General features: G+C 40.3%; 1 protein-coding gene across 1 annotated transcript in view; it reads right to left on the bottom strand.

Moving 5' to 3' along the window:
- Positions 1-16,121, bottom strand: part of ZZEF1 (zinc finger ZZ-type and EF-hand domain containing 1) — a 131,125-nt gene that overhangs the window by 60,063 nt on the left and 54,941 nt on the right. The window contains exons 17-26 of the mRNA XM_008060736.2: positions 15,763-15,830; positions 14,668-14,782; positions 10,878-11,037; positions 9,856-9,977; positions 9,625-9,747; positions 8,575-8,741; positions 8,409-8,490; positions 7,077-7,278; positions 4,639-4,787; positions 2,508-2,748 (exon numbers count right to left, since the gene is read on the bottom strand). Of these exons, the coding sequence (XP_008058927.1) occupies positions 2,508-2,748; positions 4,639-4,787; positions 7,077-7,278; positions 8,409-8,490; positions 8,575-8,741; positions 9,625-9,747; positions 9,856-9,977; positions 10,878-11,037; positions 14,668-14,782; positions 15,763-15,830 (1,429 nt within the window). The remainder of the gene's footprint in view (positions 1-2,507; positions 2,749-4,638; positions 4,788-7,076; positions 7,279-8,408; positions 8,491-8,574; positions 8,742-9,624; positions 9,748-9,855; positions 9,978-10,877; positions 11,038-14,667; positions 14,783-15,762; positions 15,831-16,121) is intronic.

Here is a 16,121-nt window from a genome sequence, read left to right as displayed (position 1 = left end):
CATTGGGGGTGGCAAAACAGGCTTGGGGAAAAAAAAATCATCAATTAAACCACAAATACCCATATGGGTTCTCTGTGTTACTTCAAATTAACTTTTTTCAAACTAATAATTTCTGAAATGGAAATACTTTTAAAAGTGAGCAAAATACAAAAAATACTAAAAGTAAAATTTTTTAAATATTAAAAGTGAGTAAAAAGTAATTATTGATATGGAAGAAAGTTCATGGTATACTAAGAAAGGTAGGTTATGAAATAGTATAAACAAAATGTAAGAAAAGTAGGTTATGAAACAGTATAAACAAAATGATCTCATTTAAAAAGAAAATATATATTAAAAACATGGATGGAGATATACATATATATATATAAACACACACCTATACATATACACACATAAGAATATACCTAGATAAAAGGCCAGGTAGATCTATAGGCAAAAATGTTTAGTTTCTAAAGGAATGGGTACTATTTTTATAATTAGGAAACTAATTTTTTAAAAATGTTAAAGGAAGATCTATGAGGACTGCTCCTTCTCTTCATCTAAAACCCCAAAGAAAACATACTAGAACAGTGTGAAGCTCTCTGTTGTATCAATGTAAAATGCAGTAAATATTTTCTGAAACCCTAGAATGTGCTGGGCTGTATACCGGACACAATGCTGAGAAAAACAGTCAAGATCTCTGCCCATACAGCTTAAATATTAAAGTTGAAAAACTTCTCCCCTACTTCCTACTCTAAAAGGGTAACCAATTTTTTAGGCAGAGACGAACAAATTAAGACAAAGACCATTCTCAAAGTAGCTCAGTCTTAAAGAACTCATAGTCCTTAGATATGATATCTGTTTTTTTAAAGTCAGAAGCAGAAAGAAAGGAGGAGACAAGCTACGCCGCCTTCAAACTAACAATGGCAGTCATTCTAAAGACAACCTATATATAGTGAGATATTTCTAGTTCCCACATTTGATTGTGTGCTTCTTTACTGCAAACGGATATGTGAACATGATTGGAACTTTCCCATGACAGGAAGTCTTCTGTTTGTCAGCTTTTAATCCACAGGTTTTTCTCTCTCTACTGAAAATGTCTTCAAGTAACAGAAGTTTTCCAGCTTTCTTACTATAATTTGATTATAAATATGTACTGACTCTCCCCCCCCCACCAAAACCACATAGGTTACCTTACCACCCAATTCATCAGCAGAGAGATACTCTTTCATATGACACTTGTTTCCATAAATCACTCATGTCTCAGAGCAGTTTTATTTATTCAAGCAGCTTTTTTAAAGGAGATAAAAGATTTGAGGGAGTATTCAATCAGGAAATAAACTCTGCAATGTGAGATCCAAAGGACTCAGCAACATAGGTGGCAGGGGTAATAATATCAGTAATAATAACACACGCTGGGCATGGTGGCTCACGTCTGTAATCCCAGCACTTTGGGAGGCAGAGACAAGAGGATTGCCTGAGTCTAGGTGTCCAAGACCAGTCTGGGCAACTTGTCGAGTCCTCATCTCTACAACAAATCAGAAAATCAGCCGGGCATGTGGCACACACCTGTAATTACAGCTACTTGGAAGGTTGGGGTGGAAGGATCGCCTGAGCCCAGCAGGTTGAGGCAGCGGCAGCTGTGAGCATGCCATTGCATTCCTAGCCTGGGTGACAGAGTGTAGATTCCGACTCACAACAAAAATTAATAATAACAACAACAATATAGTAAATCACCTACTCTAATTCGGAAGAAGTTATCTATCCTTGCTTATTTCACCTGCACTGTTAAAAGAACATACACCCTACCTACCAAGTACTTGCAAAAACCCAGACCTCATCTTTTGACAGGATTTGAAATGCTTTTCTCCTGAATAAGTATGAGTGTAGAGAGAGGTATTCCCTCCTGTGGGTCCTGTTAGGCTACAACCTACATATATAGGAAATACAGAGATGGCATCCCAAGGGGACATGAAGAAAAGAGATGTGAAGATCAGGTTATCAGCAAAGGAAGCCTAGCTGGCATGATGCAAAAAGAAGCTGCAAGCTAGCTAAAGATACGAGTTAATACCTACATTTTCCTCCTTGGTTATTAGCACATTCAATTACTTAAACATCTGTGGTTTTTATTGGAATTTCTTATAAAGTTAGAGCTGATCATCTTTAAATCGATTTTAGATAGAAACTGAGGTGCAGTAAAGCTATCTGATTAACCTAAAGCTGTACAACTTCTAAATTTTTGAGCTGGCACTATGATTCAAATTAAGGTTTCTTTCCATTAAATTTCTTGGCAGTTTTCCATGAGAATTTTGGATAAAGACATATTATCTGCTGGTTCTACTTGCCACATATTACATTACCCAAATTGGCCAAGAATCTTTTGCTAGGCAAAGTAGACTAACAAGATATTTACAGTTGTAGAGATGTGTTTATATTTTAAAATATTTTAAAATTTTCACTTAAGATAGGCTTCCTTAAAACTTAGCAATTAGCCTTCAGATCAAAAACATTCCCTGTAATAAAGTTACCATATTTTTGCAGCTTCTCATATAAATCTGGAGTGCGATACACCAGAGCAGCAAAGGTGGCGTTCACAGCTTGATCAATAGTGGAACCAGCAACTATATCTGTCTTTGGGGCCTGTTTTCTACATGCCTGTATGAATCCTTTGAAAAATTCTGAATATGGCCCACAGAAGTTCTGAGCAGGCTCTGACTGGGCAAAATCAAGAAGAAAATGGCGGCAGGGATCGTCAGGAATGTTCTTAACCTGAAAATAAAAAAAAACACAAAACCCAACATGCTTAACACATTCATTCAAAAAATAAAATTTACTGAGCAACTGCTAGGCCAAAGCAGAAGTATAAAACATGGTACATACTCTCAGGAAATATTAATCTATTTTAGAAAGACCAGACAAATATATAAGTTTTTTTAAAAAGTAAGCATAAATAAAACATTAAAAGCATTAAATTAGCAGTACCATAAAGCAAAAGATTATCAAGTGCCAAATGCCTAGGAGGGACACCCAGTGCTGAGAATTTGAAGGACAGAGATCCTAGCGGGTTAAAGTAATTCAGAAAAGCCTCCAGAAGGATATGGGCTTTGGGCTGGTCCCTGAAGGATAGACAGGTCTGGCCTTGAGGAACATAACCATTAGCAGAGGTTACGAGTCAGTGGGGAGACTGACCTGGCCTGAAGTCTCAGCTGGGGAGTGGTGGGAACTAGAGTCAGATAGGTAAGGTGAAAGAAGACTGCAGAGAGCCTTGACTGTCACACTGAGGAGTTAGACTTCACCCTGTGGGTAATGGGGAGCCATTAATGGTGCTTGGCAGTGGAATGACAAGATAATGCAGTGATTCAAAAAACTTGGTAGGTACCAATGTCATGATGCAGGTACAAAATGAGGGCCTGGATAAAGATGGAGACAGAGGAAAGGACAGATGAACATCACAAGGAAGAATCCACAGGGCTTGCAGCTGACTGGACAGGATGGGTGAGAACAGGAATGGAAAAGGGGGATGATGCTAGGGGGCAGCAGCTTAAGGCCTGGGGGAACAATGACAATCCCCCCAATGACAATCACTGAAGTGAGTGGTCCTTAATGGGAAGAGACATTCTGGTTTTACACTTCTGAGTTAACAACGGGAGTCACACTGAAATGGAAATACCTGACAGGAAGATGGAGATATGCAATTGGAGCCCAGAAAAAGAACCAGGGCTGGAGACTGGTATTTAGGAATTCTTGCCACAAGTAGAATAGAGAGGATGTTGTCTTGGTGGGTTGTGGGAAAGAGAGAAAGCCGGAATAAACCCTCCCTTAAGAGAAGGAGGAATAAGAAAGGTCAAGAAAGGAGGCAGATGGAGCACTCAGATGTAAGAGAAGACAGTTGACTAGCAAGGAATCACAAGAAGAGAGGGTCTTGAAGGAGCCAGATTTAACAGAGAGCTAAAGGAGAGCAGAAGCTGAAGAGCCCTGAATCCAGCAATTAACCACTAAATAGCCTGGGGCAGAGTGAAGTGAGGGGAGGGAAGGGAAGTAGCAGAACAGAAATAGAGGGAAGCAAAGATGAAACACAGATACAGAGGACAACCTTGTTTGGTTTTCAAAATATTATGCACCTAAATAATGTGTTAAAATTCCAAGGAAAACAAAAGGCATAGCACAAATCATGACTCTGAAGTCTGACTCACTGAGCCCTAGAAATCACACAATTTTTTTGTTTGTTAATTCCACCAAGAGAGATTTACTGAGCACCTCCTATAATTCACCAAAGATGAATTCAATGTTTTTTTTTTTTGAGTTGGAGGCTCACTCTGTCACCCAGACTGGAGTGCAGTGGCCGCTCCCGGTCACCGCAACCTCGACCTGATGGGCTCCGGCGATCCTTCCGCCTCAGCCTTCCAAGTAGCTGGAACTACAGGTGTACACTACCACGCCTGGCTAAAATTCAATGTTTTTTAACACTCGTTGGGCACTGCCCCTGAGGGACACAGTGGGGATAAAAAATTAACAAGGGATAGTTTCTGCCCCCAAGGAGAAGAGTTTAACTGCTTAATGAGAGTGATAAGATACAAATATACATGTTTATAGTTTAAAGTAATAAATACTGGTAAACATTTTCCACTCCAAATAGAAACAAAATAGAAGAGTAAATACCTCTTTGTTATCCTGGTGTAAGTGAGTGGGCCAGTTTGCTTCTAATTCCAACTCTGGACAAATTTGATGCCTGAAGACAGGTTTCCACAGGGGAGAGTTTAGGACTAATGCCATTTTTGCCTGAGGTATTGCCATGTTACTTCCTAACTCTGGAAAGAGAAGAAGGCTGTTAAGAGTTCTATTTTTTCTTTCTCTTTTTTTGCAGAGACTCACTCTGTCGCCCAGGCTGGAATGCAGTGGCACAATCACTGCTCACTGTAGCCTCGACCACCTGGGCTCAGGTCATCCTTCTGTCTCAGCCTCCCACGTAGCTGGGACTACAGGCCCCATGCCACTGCGCCCAGCCAAGTTTTAAATTTTTTTGCAGAGATGAGGTCTTGCTATGTTGCCCAGAATGATGGTCTCCAACTCCTAGGGTCAATCAATCATCTTGCCTCAGTCTCCCAAAGTGCTGCAATTGCAGGCATGAGCCACCGTGCCTGGCCTTTTCTTTCTCTTTTTCTGTTTTTTCTTAAACTCTGTTTTAGGAATTAAAATTCTGTTGTCCAGTCTGGAGTGCAGTGCTGTGAATAGAGCTCATTATAGCCTCAACCTCCTGGGCTCAAGTGATCCTTCCATCTCAGTCTCCTGAGTACCTGAGATTATAGGTACATGCCACCACTGCTGGCGAATTTTTTTTTTTTTTTTTTTTTTGGTAAAGAGTGGCTCTCACTATGTTTCCCAGGCTGGTCTCAAACTCCTAGCCTCAAGTGATCCTCTCACCTCAGCTTCCCAAAGTGCTGGGATTATGGGGCAGAGCCACCATGCTCGAGCTAGAGTTCTATTTTTTCTTTAATACACTAAGAATCTTTAAAATGACAAAGGCTAAAAAAAACAAAAACAAAAAACAAACTTGGAGAAAATTCACTCACATATACCAGTATGTAATTGTGATACTTTATAAGCACATATCACAGATTAATCTAAACCAGTAAGTCCTGAAATGCTGCTGTGGAACGGCTTCAGTTACAAGGTACCTTTGAAATGATTAACCTGCATAGTAAGCTGAAAATAGAATGTGAACCATTTCTAGAGTATAACAGGAGGCCATTCAGGAATATGTAATTACGAGAAAACATTCACAAGCTGTAAACTTAATCTTGTAAAAAATAATAGATACCCACCATAGATGTGTTTAAAATAGGCATAGAAAAAAGACTGGGTGGTGGGAAGCCGAGGTGGGAGGATTGCTTGAGCCCAGGAGTTTGAGACCAGTCTGGGCAACACAGTGAGGCCTTTTTGCTACAAAAAATTTAAAAAGTAGTCAGGCATGGTGGCGTGTGCCTAGAGTGGTAGCTACTCAGGAGACTAAGGCAGGGGAGATCACTTGAGCCTGAGCCGTGATTGTGCCACTGCACTCTAGCCTGGGCAACAGTGAGACTTCCACTCAAAAAAAAAAAAAAGAGTAGGTGGAAATAAATACAAATCTTAAAATAGTTATCTTTTTCATTCTTTCATTCTTGAGAAATAAGAAAAAAATGAGTGATCTCTGAATGTTAGGATTAAGGAAAACTCTATTTTTCTTTGATTTTTCTTCATTATGTAATGACTTCTATGATATTTAATTTTACAATTGGAAAAAACTCTAGAAATAATAAAGAAATAAAATACATTAGACAGTTTTATTCTATAATTCTTGTGCTTGGGAATACCTTTTTTTTTTTTTTTTTTTTTGAGTTATGAGTCTCACTCTGTTGTCCAGGCTAGAATGCAATGGTACCATCACAACTCACCTCAGCCTCAACCTCCTGGGCTCAGGTAATCCTTCCGTCTCAGCCTCCCTAGTACCTGGGACTCAGGTGCACACCACCACACTCATTTAATTTTTTAAATTTTTTTATAGAGACAATGTCTCACTATGTTGTCTAGGCTAGTCTCAAACTCCTGGGCTCAAGCAAGTCTCCCACCTCAGCCTCCCAAAGTGCTGAGATTACAGGTATGAGCTACCTCCTGGGGAAAATTTAATAACTAAATTGACCAAATCATGTTTAGACAAAACCCATATTCAAAGATCTACATATATTTACATAAATATTCACATATTTAAAGGATATTCAATTAATTTATTATATATTTCTGGTTGGACTATACCTAAATCTACTTACAAAAACATGATGACCTACCACTAAAAAAATCCAGCTCCCTCCCTCACTTTTCCTCCATGGACAGGGAATCCACAGCATCCCTTGTGATGTGTTCCAAAGTGTGAATCAAGAAACTTCATGATAATGGTGTCAAGTGGACATTTTAATCTAGTTTGGTTTAAAGGACACTGAAAAGGAATATTATCAACACCTTGCTCCACCATTATGTGGAGAACGCTTACAAGAGAGCAAGTATGAACCTTGCCCTCCACCATGGTTGTAAAGGGAAGGGAAGGAACAGGGATGTGGACTTACGACATGTAGACTTGAGTGCCATGCACTGGGAAGCAAAGCGGCCCATCAGCCGAGAGACAAGGAGTTGTAAATCTAGCCCCCAAGACACAGCAACATCAGGCAGGCCATAGGCAGTGACAGTGAATTTGTAGCCCCACTCATTGTTACTACTGTCAGAGTGAAAGAGGAATTGTAGCCGAGGACCAGCCTTAAAGGTCACTTTCTAGAGACAAACAAAAGTCATGTGGTCAAACAGATTGGAGGAGGAAGCATTACAGTAATAAGCATCATCTTTCTGACTAAAAACATTTATACTTTTTTTTGAGTTGGAGTGTCACTCTGTCACTCAGACTGGAGTGCAGTGGCCGCTCCCGGCCACCACAGCCTCGACATGCTGGGCTCCGGCGATCCTTCCGCCTCAACCTTCCGAGTAGCCAGAATTACAGGCATGTGCTACCTACCACGCCTGGCTGATTTTTTGATTTATTGTAGAGATGAGGTCTCGCTGCCCAGGCGGGTCTCGAACCCACGGGCTCAGGCAATCCACTCACCTCAGCCTCCCAAAGGCACGGGATTACAGGCTGAGCCACCGAGCCCGGATAAAACATTTATATTTAAAATTGGTCTTGGTTTCCACACATCCAAAACTACTAAAGAGAAAAGTACAAAGTGGTGGCAAACAAGTGCATCTCATGAAGAAGAATTGGTAGAAAACTGCTACTCAGCATTCTAAATCTTAGAGGATCATCTGCCCAACACTTTCTCAGTCAGTGATCACACCTGCTCATTTCTTTCCTCCCACAAAGACCACTGGCAGCATAGAGAAGGAAAACAGTCTGAGGTAATACTTAAACTCCAGTCCAAGAGACCAAGCAAATTTAACTGTAAGGTGGACTCCTGGCTTTTTCCACCATGGTCTGGGTCATCCTCCTGGACCTACCAGTCCTTTCTTGCTAGGAATGAAAGCTCCTTATTTACTCTGGACAACCCTGATATAAACCAGGTGCTGGCAAACTTTTCCTGCAGAGAACCAGATAGTAAATATTTTAGGCTTTGTGGGCCACATAGTCTCTGCTTTGATTACTCAGCTCTGCTGCTGCAATGCCAAAGCAGCTATAAATAATACATAAACAAACTTGTGTGGCTGTGTTCCAAAAAATTTTTATTTACAAAATAGGTAACAGGTTGTAGCTTGTCAAACTCTGATGTAAACCTTTCTTTTTAACAAGAGTATAATATAAATGCTTCCCTTCAGAGACAATAACCTATATTGCCAGAGACAATAACCTATATACTGAGGGCTGACGAAAGGAAAATAATTGGTGTAGAAGTAGGTATTTCATCTCCTCTCACCTTGGGCCATTTATCAGTGCCAACTTTTGTGTCATAGCGTGTTTTCCCACCTCTAGCGTCAGTAAATTCCAGATAATCATACCTGTGAGGGCATAATCTCTATTACTTTCCTTTTCTCATCTTTGATCCATTATTGCTTGGGGGAGAAGGAACATGTAGGTCTTACCTTTTTTCAGTTTCACACCTCTCATCAAATTCTACCTCAAAATAGGTTGCCCCAGGGCTAACAAAAACAGACACCTCATGGCAATTATTTTCATAGTTGTGGGCAGACTCTTTAGTCCATGTATGTAAAACCACAGGCTGTTCCTGTTGCCAAGTCTCAACATCCAGCTATACAAAGAAATAAGTTGGGAGAAAAAAGGGTTCTCATCACTCAACACCCAGCCACATGTGGTAGCCTCTCTATCTGATCCAGGCAGACGGGCTTTGACAGCACTGCACAACCATTGCACAGACCCAGGCCAAAAGACATAACTTGACATTGTCATCTCCACACACAGATCAACACACATCCATCTTCAGCAGGGTAGACATGTGCTTTTATTACACTATAGGAATTCTGCGACCAGATTTTATCTTTAAACTTTTAACCATAACAGAACTATTTCTTACAAATCATTATATGAATCATTAGCATGAATTCCAGTGGAAAAAGCACTGAATTAGGACTTTAAAGACCTCACATTCCTACTTGGAACCTTGGCAAAGCTGAGCTCACTCTACCTTCTTCCCCCTGCGCCCTCCCTTTCTTTGAGTCTTTGCTTTTCTACTTATTAAATATAAATGCCCTTTCCACTGCCACAGGGTTGTTGTAAAACTTAAGTAAAGCTGTGAAAAAACTTTGTGTACTGCAAAATTAAGTAAGGAAGAAAGTTCTTTTAAATATCAAATCTTCTTATTTGCCTTTCAACATACATTTTCCCTTTTAAACATCAATCTGGTTATCTACTTACATGGTTTTTAAATAACTTCATAAACTATAAAATGATGAGATTAATCTATATACAACTCCTGTGTATCTCCTTTCTAATGCTGACCATACCAAATGAAAATGAACTGGCATTTATTCTTGTTGGTAAGACCACTGATAAAGGAGGTCTTCTAGAGGCAATCTATTTGCATCTCTCTACAGTCAGTAGCATGCTTCGTTAAGTATGGTCACATCACTCCTAATAGAGAACATAAAGCAAGCTTAAGTACCAACCCGAGTTACCTTATTTGGCCCTCCTTCAGGGTCACTGCAGAGCTTCTTCAACAGCTCTGTGAGGGCACTGAATTCTCTCAAGAGTGTACAGTGTGAAATGTCTAAAATGCAAAAGTCCAGCAGGAAGATGACCTAAAGAAAGATGGACAAAGTACTTAGCATCCATCTCAGACTCTGCTTAGGGATGCAGATCTCCAACCCCTCTCTGCTCATTACAAATAGCTGCCATTTTTTTCTTACCAGTTGACGAGATGCCATTGAAAACACCGAATTACACAATCTTTCTACTATAGTTTTTCCACTATACTGTGATAAAAGGGATTCCAAAATCACTCTCATGCTTGCCAGAAACTGTCCCACATCTACCAAAACATAAATAAAATAGTTAATATTTTATGTAGTAGAAACATCATGTGTAGTTATCCCCAAGGGAAAAGATGAAGATGGTCACAGAAACTGTGGAGGAGATTCCACAACAGAATGACCAAGAAACCAGAAAGTGCCATCCTAATGTGTTCCTCTGGGAGGGAAAAGCAATAAAAGGTCACTCTTACAGTGAGTGATATTTTTGTCTTTGCTACTTTTCAATGAAGTAGAGATATCATCTTTACAAGTGAAGTTAAATGGCTGACCAACTGGCTTGTCAGACTCTCCTTTTCCTTTTGTTTACAATAGACCCATGCACTTGGTGCACCAATCCCACAGGCCAAGCTCTAGGTGGCAGGACCCAATACTGTAAGCATTTTTGTCACAACTGCTGGGACCAAATTTGATGGTACTGAATTTTCCACATATGATTTCTCAGAACCTGCTAGGTTTCATAAAATTTTCTGTAGGTTTACAGAACACAAATCTGAGTATTCTCAGCAATCAGCAAAAGTCACACCTTAGATTTTAAAAGTTCAAGACTTTCGTTTTTGGATGGCCTGATTAAAACAGGGAAGATAGATTGCCTTGAAGAGTGATACATCATCTAAGAGTGCTATATGATCACAAACACAATGCTTAGGCTGTAAAATGATCTAGTTCTACAATAAAAATACTCAGGCATACTACCACATTCAGACAGGAAACTGGGCAAAAAGACATATTATAGAATTTTATTTTAAGAAGAAAACAACAACAACATAAAGATCTGAACTGTAATAAAGGAAAGCAAAGTATATGCATGCTCAAAGCTAAGATCCTAAGGGACAGAATATATACACAGAGTCGAAACCCAAACACCTATCTGTTTTCATGGATTTTGTATTGAAACTCACACTTTTCAAGAAGGTCCACGGCAAGATCTTTGGCTCCAGAATCTGTGCTCTTCAACTGCAGGTAGCACCAGGAAAGCAGGCTGCCTTGGACAGACCAGAACAGGGAGAAGAGCACAGAGCTGACCTCCCCTTGGGTCCCACTGAACATCAACAGCTCACACTACAAGAAAGGAACCAAACAGAAAGTATTCACAAGACCACTCACAGAACAGAGTCAAGGGCATTCTCTAAAGCAGCAGTGGGCACAGGCCAAAAAATACTATGACTATGGGGAATAGCCATGAAACAGCTTTCAACCCAGAAGTGACCAAGAAAGATGGTATTATGAAAGTTCCTCTCTTGGCTCCAGCTTTCCAGAATCTTTACAAATGGTTTTACTCCATATGACATCTTCTGTCACCCCAGGAACCTACCCCCACGTATCTTTTCTTTCTCTCACATCTTTAAATCTTTTCTTTCTCTGATTCTTTCCCCTGAGCCTTCAATCAAATCTCTCCCACCTTAAAAAATAATAATAATAATTCATCCTTCAATGGCTCTCTGTCATCTCTGCTCTCAGGAGTTTCTTTGAAGAGTCATCTGACCTCTAGAGACAAACTCTTGCACACAAGACAACAAGGTATATTCATATCAGCATGGAATTAACTGGAGCCAACCAAACTATTTCTTCAAAGTAAAGTAGACACATTGTGCAATGCTCATAAAGTGAATGATGTGCACCACTGAAAACTGTAGCATATATACTAACATGGATGAATCTCAAAAACACTGTTGAGTGAAAAAAAACATGCCACTTAAGACTGTATAGTATGATTCCGTTAAAGGTCAAAACAAGGCAAAATGAACATGCTGTATAGGGATAACAAGAAAGAAGAAAAGGAAATAATGAGGCCAAACTTCAGAATGGTGGTTACCTCTGGCAAGGAGGATGAGGCAGCAGCTCATAGAAAAGAAACAGTGATGAGATGGGGAGGAGCATGTATTTGAAGAAGAGGATGACCATGGAGGGCATGTGGGTGAGGGTGGGGTGAGGACTAAACCTCAAAGATACTGGTAATAACTAGTCCTAAAAGAGAAAGTTGTTTAAGAAGTCCATTCACACATACTATTGTGTTTGTGTATCTCATATAAAAAGCTGCCTACACCTGCTCAGTTTTGCTTTTCCCCTTCTTCCTATTCTACTGCTTCCATTGATAGCATCCCTCTAAGGCATCAGTTAAAAGCCTTTCCACTTTGCCTTTGAGGGTCTGCTGACCACTATTCCTCTCTCCTCCCTCTGCTTCTGTCTTCCCTGAATTTTTTCCTTCCACTCCCTTCCTACTCTCCTGGCTGCCCCTTCTCTGTAATTGTCCCCCAAGATATGATACCATCGACAGTCACAGCAGGTGATATGGTGACAACTATCACCTGTCCATTACTGATTGCACAATCTCCAGTATTGACTCATTTCCTGAGTATGCAATCAGATCTCATCACCTAGGGTCCTACTAGAACCCTGAATAAAGCAATGTTCAAAGTCTCTCCATTATCATTCCCCTCAAATACCTGTTCCTCCCCATCTTGTCACGGGCCTTTTCCACAAGCTGCTGCCTCTACCTGGAATGCATCCTTCCTCTTCTCTGCTTAGTCTTGGACTGAGTTCCAGGACCACCTTCTCCAGAAAGCCTTTTACCAGCTCCACTCCCCAACTCTACTGGGTAGGGTTAGGTATGTGCTTCTATATTCTTCAGGAGCCTGTGCTCACTTCTTTGACAGTCCTTGATGCATTGTTAGAACTGCCTGATTATAGCCTGTCTGTTCCTCAAAACTGTGCTCTTTATCCCTGTATCCCCTGTGCCTAGCAAAGGGCCACACACACAGAAGGCGTTCAACGGATATTTGTTAAATTAACATTTAACTTATAAAGAAAATTTCAGATTAGGTACATTCCTAACCACTTTTACACTTTTTTCCTAACCTAGCTCTAGTATAACTATAAATGTTTTTATTGAAAAATAATTAGGGGAAACATGGTAATAGCTGCAATGATCTCTGACAAGGAGGTTCAATAACATCTATAACTTCTTTTGTGTCAGAGGTAAGTGAAAGGGAAGGGCACTTATTTGCACTCCAAATGGCACATGATAATGGAAATTTTCTTAGACAAATACTATCGCACTTCTCCATGTACACCTCATGGCAACCCTGACCCAGCAGAAAGAGGGTAAGACTCAAAATCGAAGGGCCTGGGTTTTGGTCCTGGCTCCAGCATCTACCAACTCCTCACATAGCAGGCAGAGTTAACATCTATGGAAACCAGGTGAGAACACTAAAGTCTTCTGCCATGTGGCACTGATGATGTGACTGTAGAAGAAAGACTGTTGAGGGCAAGAGCTTAGATAAGGCTTCAGAGGTCTGACAGGTAAAATTTATATGAGCTCCAGAAGCAAGGAAAAGTGTGGATGTGGCAGAAATAAAGACAGAGATAAGAACAGAGTGAGCCGTGGTTAACTAGGGCAGAGAGCAAATGCTGATGAGCAGAGATTGGAGTGAGATTTTTTGAGACAGAGTCTCATACTGACATCCATGCAGTGGCATGATCACAGCTCACTACAGCTTCAGATAGAGTGATATTTTTAAGAAAACTCAGAGATGGGCAGAAGAGTCTGGAAATAAGCCAGAGAGCAGAAAATACTTACAAAAATATTAATGTGACAGTGAAAAAATAGAGCACTAATCAAAAATAAAGTTAAGGCTTATAAAGTCCATGTTATCTTTAAGACTATACACATCATAGTGAACCCTCAACCCTGGATTTAAATTAATTCTAGGTCTACATGGTGGTGTGTGACCTTGGCTAATGATAACCTAGTCAGACTGCAAGTATCCTAAGGTCTCTATAAGTGAATAAGGGATACTTTCTGGCTGGCCTATCACTCCAGGCAGCTGGGAATGAATGAAACCATGGCTCCAACAGTAACTTGAAGACAGTAAAGCACTAGCAAAAACATAAGAAGTTCAAAGACACTAAGTTCAGTCATAAGATAGAAGATAAGTTATCTTGAAGTCCATAACATTAAGTACCTCAAGGGTGTGGTTTGGACTCTCCCAGCATAATATGTCCTCTAACTCTCTGGTTCCCATATTTAGTCCAAAGAGGGAGTTCTTGGTCCCCAGTACAGAGTGCTATCACTTCAGAATCTCTTGGGAATTAAAAATGCAGATTCTTAAACTCTACCCCTAGAGATTCTAAATCATTAGTTTGGGGTGAGACCTAGAAATCCAAACTTCTGTCAAATATCCCAGGTGACTCTGATCCAGTTGGAGCATGAACTACATTTTGAGAAACAAAATCCTTCCTGTTAAAAAAAAGTAAAGCAAAAATTTAAAAATATCATTAGTATAAGAAAAAGAAAATATATTTTCAGATTTGATTCATCTGTGAAATTGTTAGGAAATCTTAATTTTAAAAAAATCAAAATAGTTATCCATAAAATTCACACCACTAACACATAACTATGTCCTGGGCTCATTGACTGATGCCACAAGGGGGCTTAGTAGAAATCTATTCCTCTTTTTGAACAGAAGTATTCATGTGTTTTTATTGATTGCTGACTACCAAGAACAGTACATATCCCCTCACTCAACTGCAGAGGCTGGCTGGGAAACCTTTGTGTTCATTTGCGATGGTCAAGCAACGAAGCACATTCATGCTGTAAATGAAGCCAAAAAGAAACGTACGAGTGACTGCCATTATCATGTGCTCCCAAAAAGCATGAGGCAAAGAAAACAGATGACAGCCACCAGGTACCTCTCGCGCAGCAACAGAGAAGAGAGTGTTCATGACTGCCAGGACTTCACTGATGTTCATGTCAGTCAGGTCGTTTCTCTCAGGTAAAAGCAGAAGGCCGCCTGGATCCTTATCACTGAAAGGACACAAACCTGTCATGACTCCTGACTTCAAGAAAGGGATTTCATGCTTTCTGTCTCAAAATGTTCCAAAAAGGAACCCAGAAAGATTTCAGTGTCAGTTCCATAGGATGGGAGGACTTTGGGTGGACCCAGCTGGGAATATGCCACTGTCTGTCTATGTGTCATTTCATAAGCACAGATTCATTAATCCTCCAGTCCTCAGAAGAGATCCTGGGGCATAAACCTGAAAGATAAATCATTTGGCCACCAATATGAAACAAAAACACCTAATCTCACGATTGCTAACTTGATAATCCAGGCTAAACGTTCCCTGTGTCTACAAATTTACCCCTTAGTTCTTCACATGACAGCTGCAGACTCTGTCATCATCCTTGCTACTAGATCCTGAACAGAGGTTACACAGAGAGCCCTCTAAGTCTGGCATCGCTTCCAGGTAGAGTCTGACTTTCAGGCAACTGCTCTAGCTATTAGTTCCCTCCCTTCACTCCTTCAAGAGTCTATAACTCCAGAATGCAGCCTATAGGACCATTAGTTTCTTCGCTAGTCAAAACAGGTAAAAACCTCCAAGTCCTCCCTTCTCAACACACTTCCTTTTGCAAAATATCATTCTGTGCTTTTGCAGTTGGTTTTAACATAGTTGGATTTTTAGACTTGTGTACAGGACTCCAAACTCCTTTGGCTTTAGCGTTTGCCTTTAGAAACCAAAGTATTCAAACAGATTCTCAACAAGTTCAATTCTAAACTATCTTGCCTTATAATGAATAGGAACTGGATTAAGCTATTGACAAAATGATTATTTTATCACTATTATGGTCACTCCTGTGCCCAGTAATAACTCACTCCAGAAACATGCCTTTCTAGCTGAGCAGAGGGAAGTACTACTACAAAAGCACAAGAATGGAAGGGAGAGCTGAAGAAAACAATTTTGCAAAGATATGAATTATGTGACAATTGAAAAGAATGATAAACTTACCTAAAATATGTGCACAGTGAACGGAAAGTGAGCTGTAGGGACTGTTTGTGCTCCTGCTCCGTGACGTTCTTCTAGAAAACCAGAAACTGTACATTCAGAAAATCTATTCTGTGATATTCCAGAGACCTAGAGCAGCAGGCAATACCACTACCCACTGTTCCCAAGTATGAGGAAGGCCAGGGTGAGCAGACCACCTCAACTAAAACCTAGTCCTCAACTAATACCTAGTCTAGTGCTAAGAGGGAGCAGAACCAACCAACTAAACAGAAGATGACAAGTGCACTCTGCTCACTGTCAAAGTTAACAAGATTCATGCTTTCCTGCTTAGGAAGATGACCTCCAAAAGATGTACACTTTTC

The sequence above is a fragment of the Carlito syrichta genome, unplaced genomic scaffold (assembly GCF_000164805.1).
Source record: "Carlito syrichta isolate Samal-C Ts95f unplaced genomic scaffold, Tarsius_syrichta-2.0.1 Scaffold304713, whole genome shotgun sequence".
NCBI lineage: Eukaryota > Metazoa > Chordata > Mammalia > Primates > Tarsiidae > Carlito > Carlito syrichta.
Note: the sequence above shows the minus strand (reverse complement) of the source record. Positions and strands in the feature narration are given on the sequence as shown.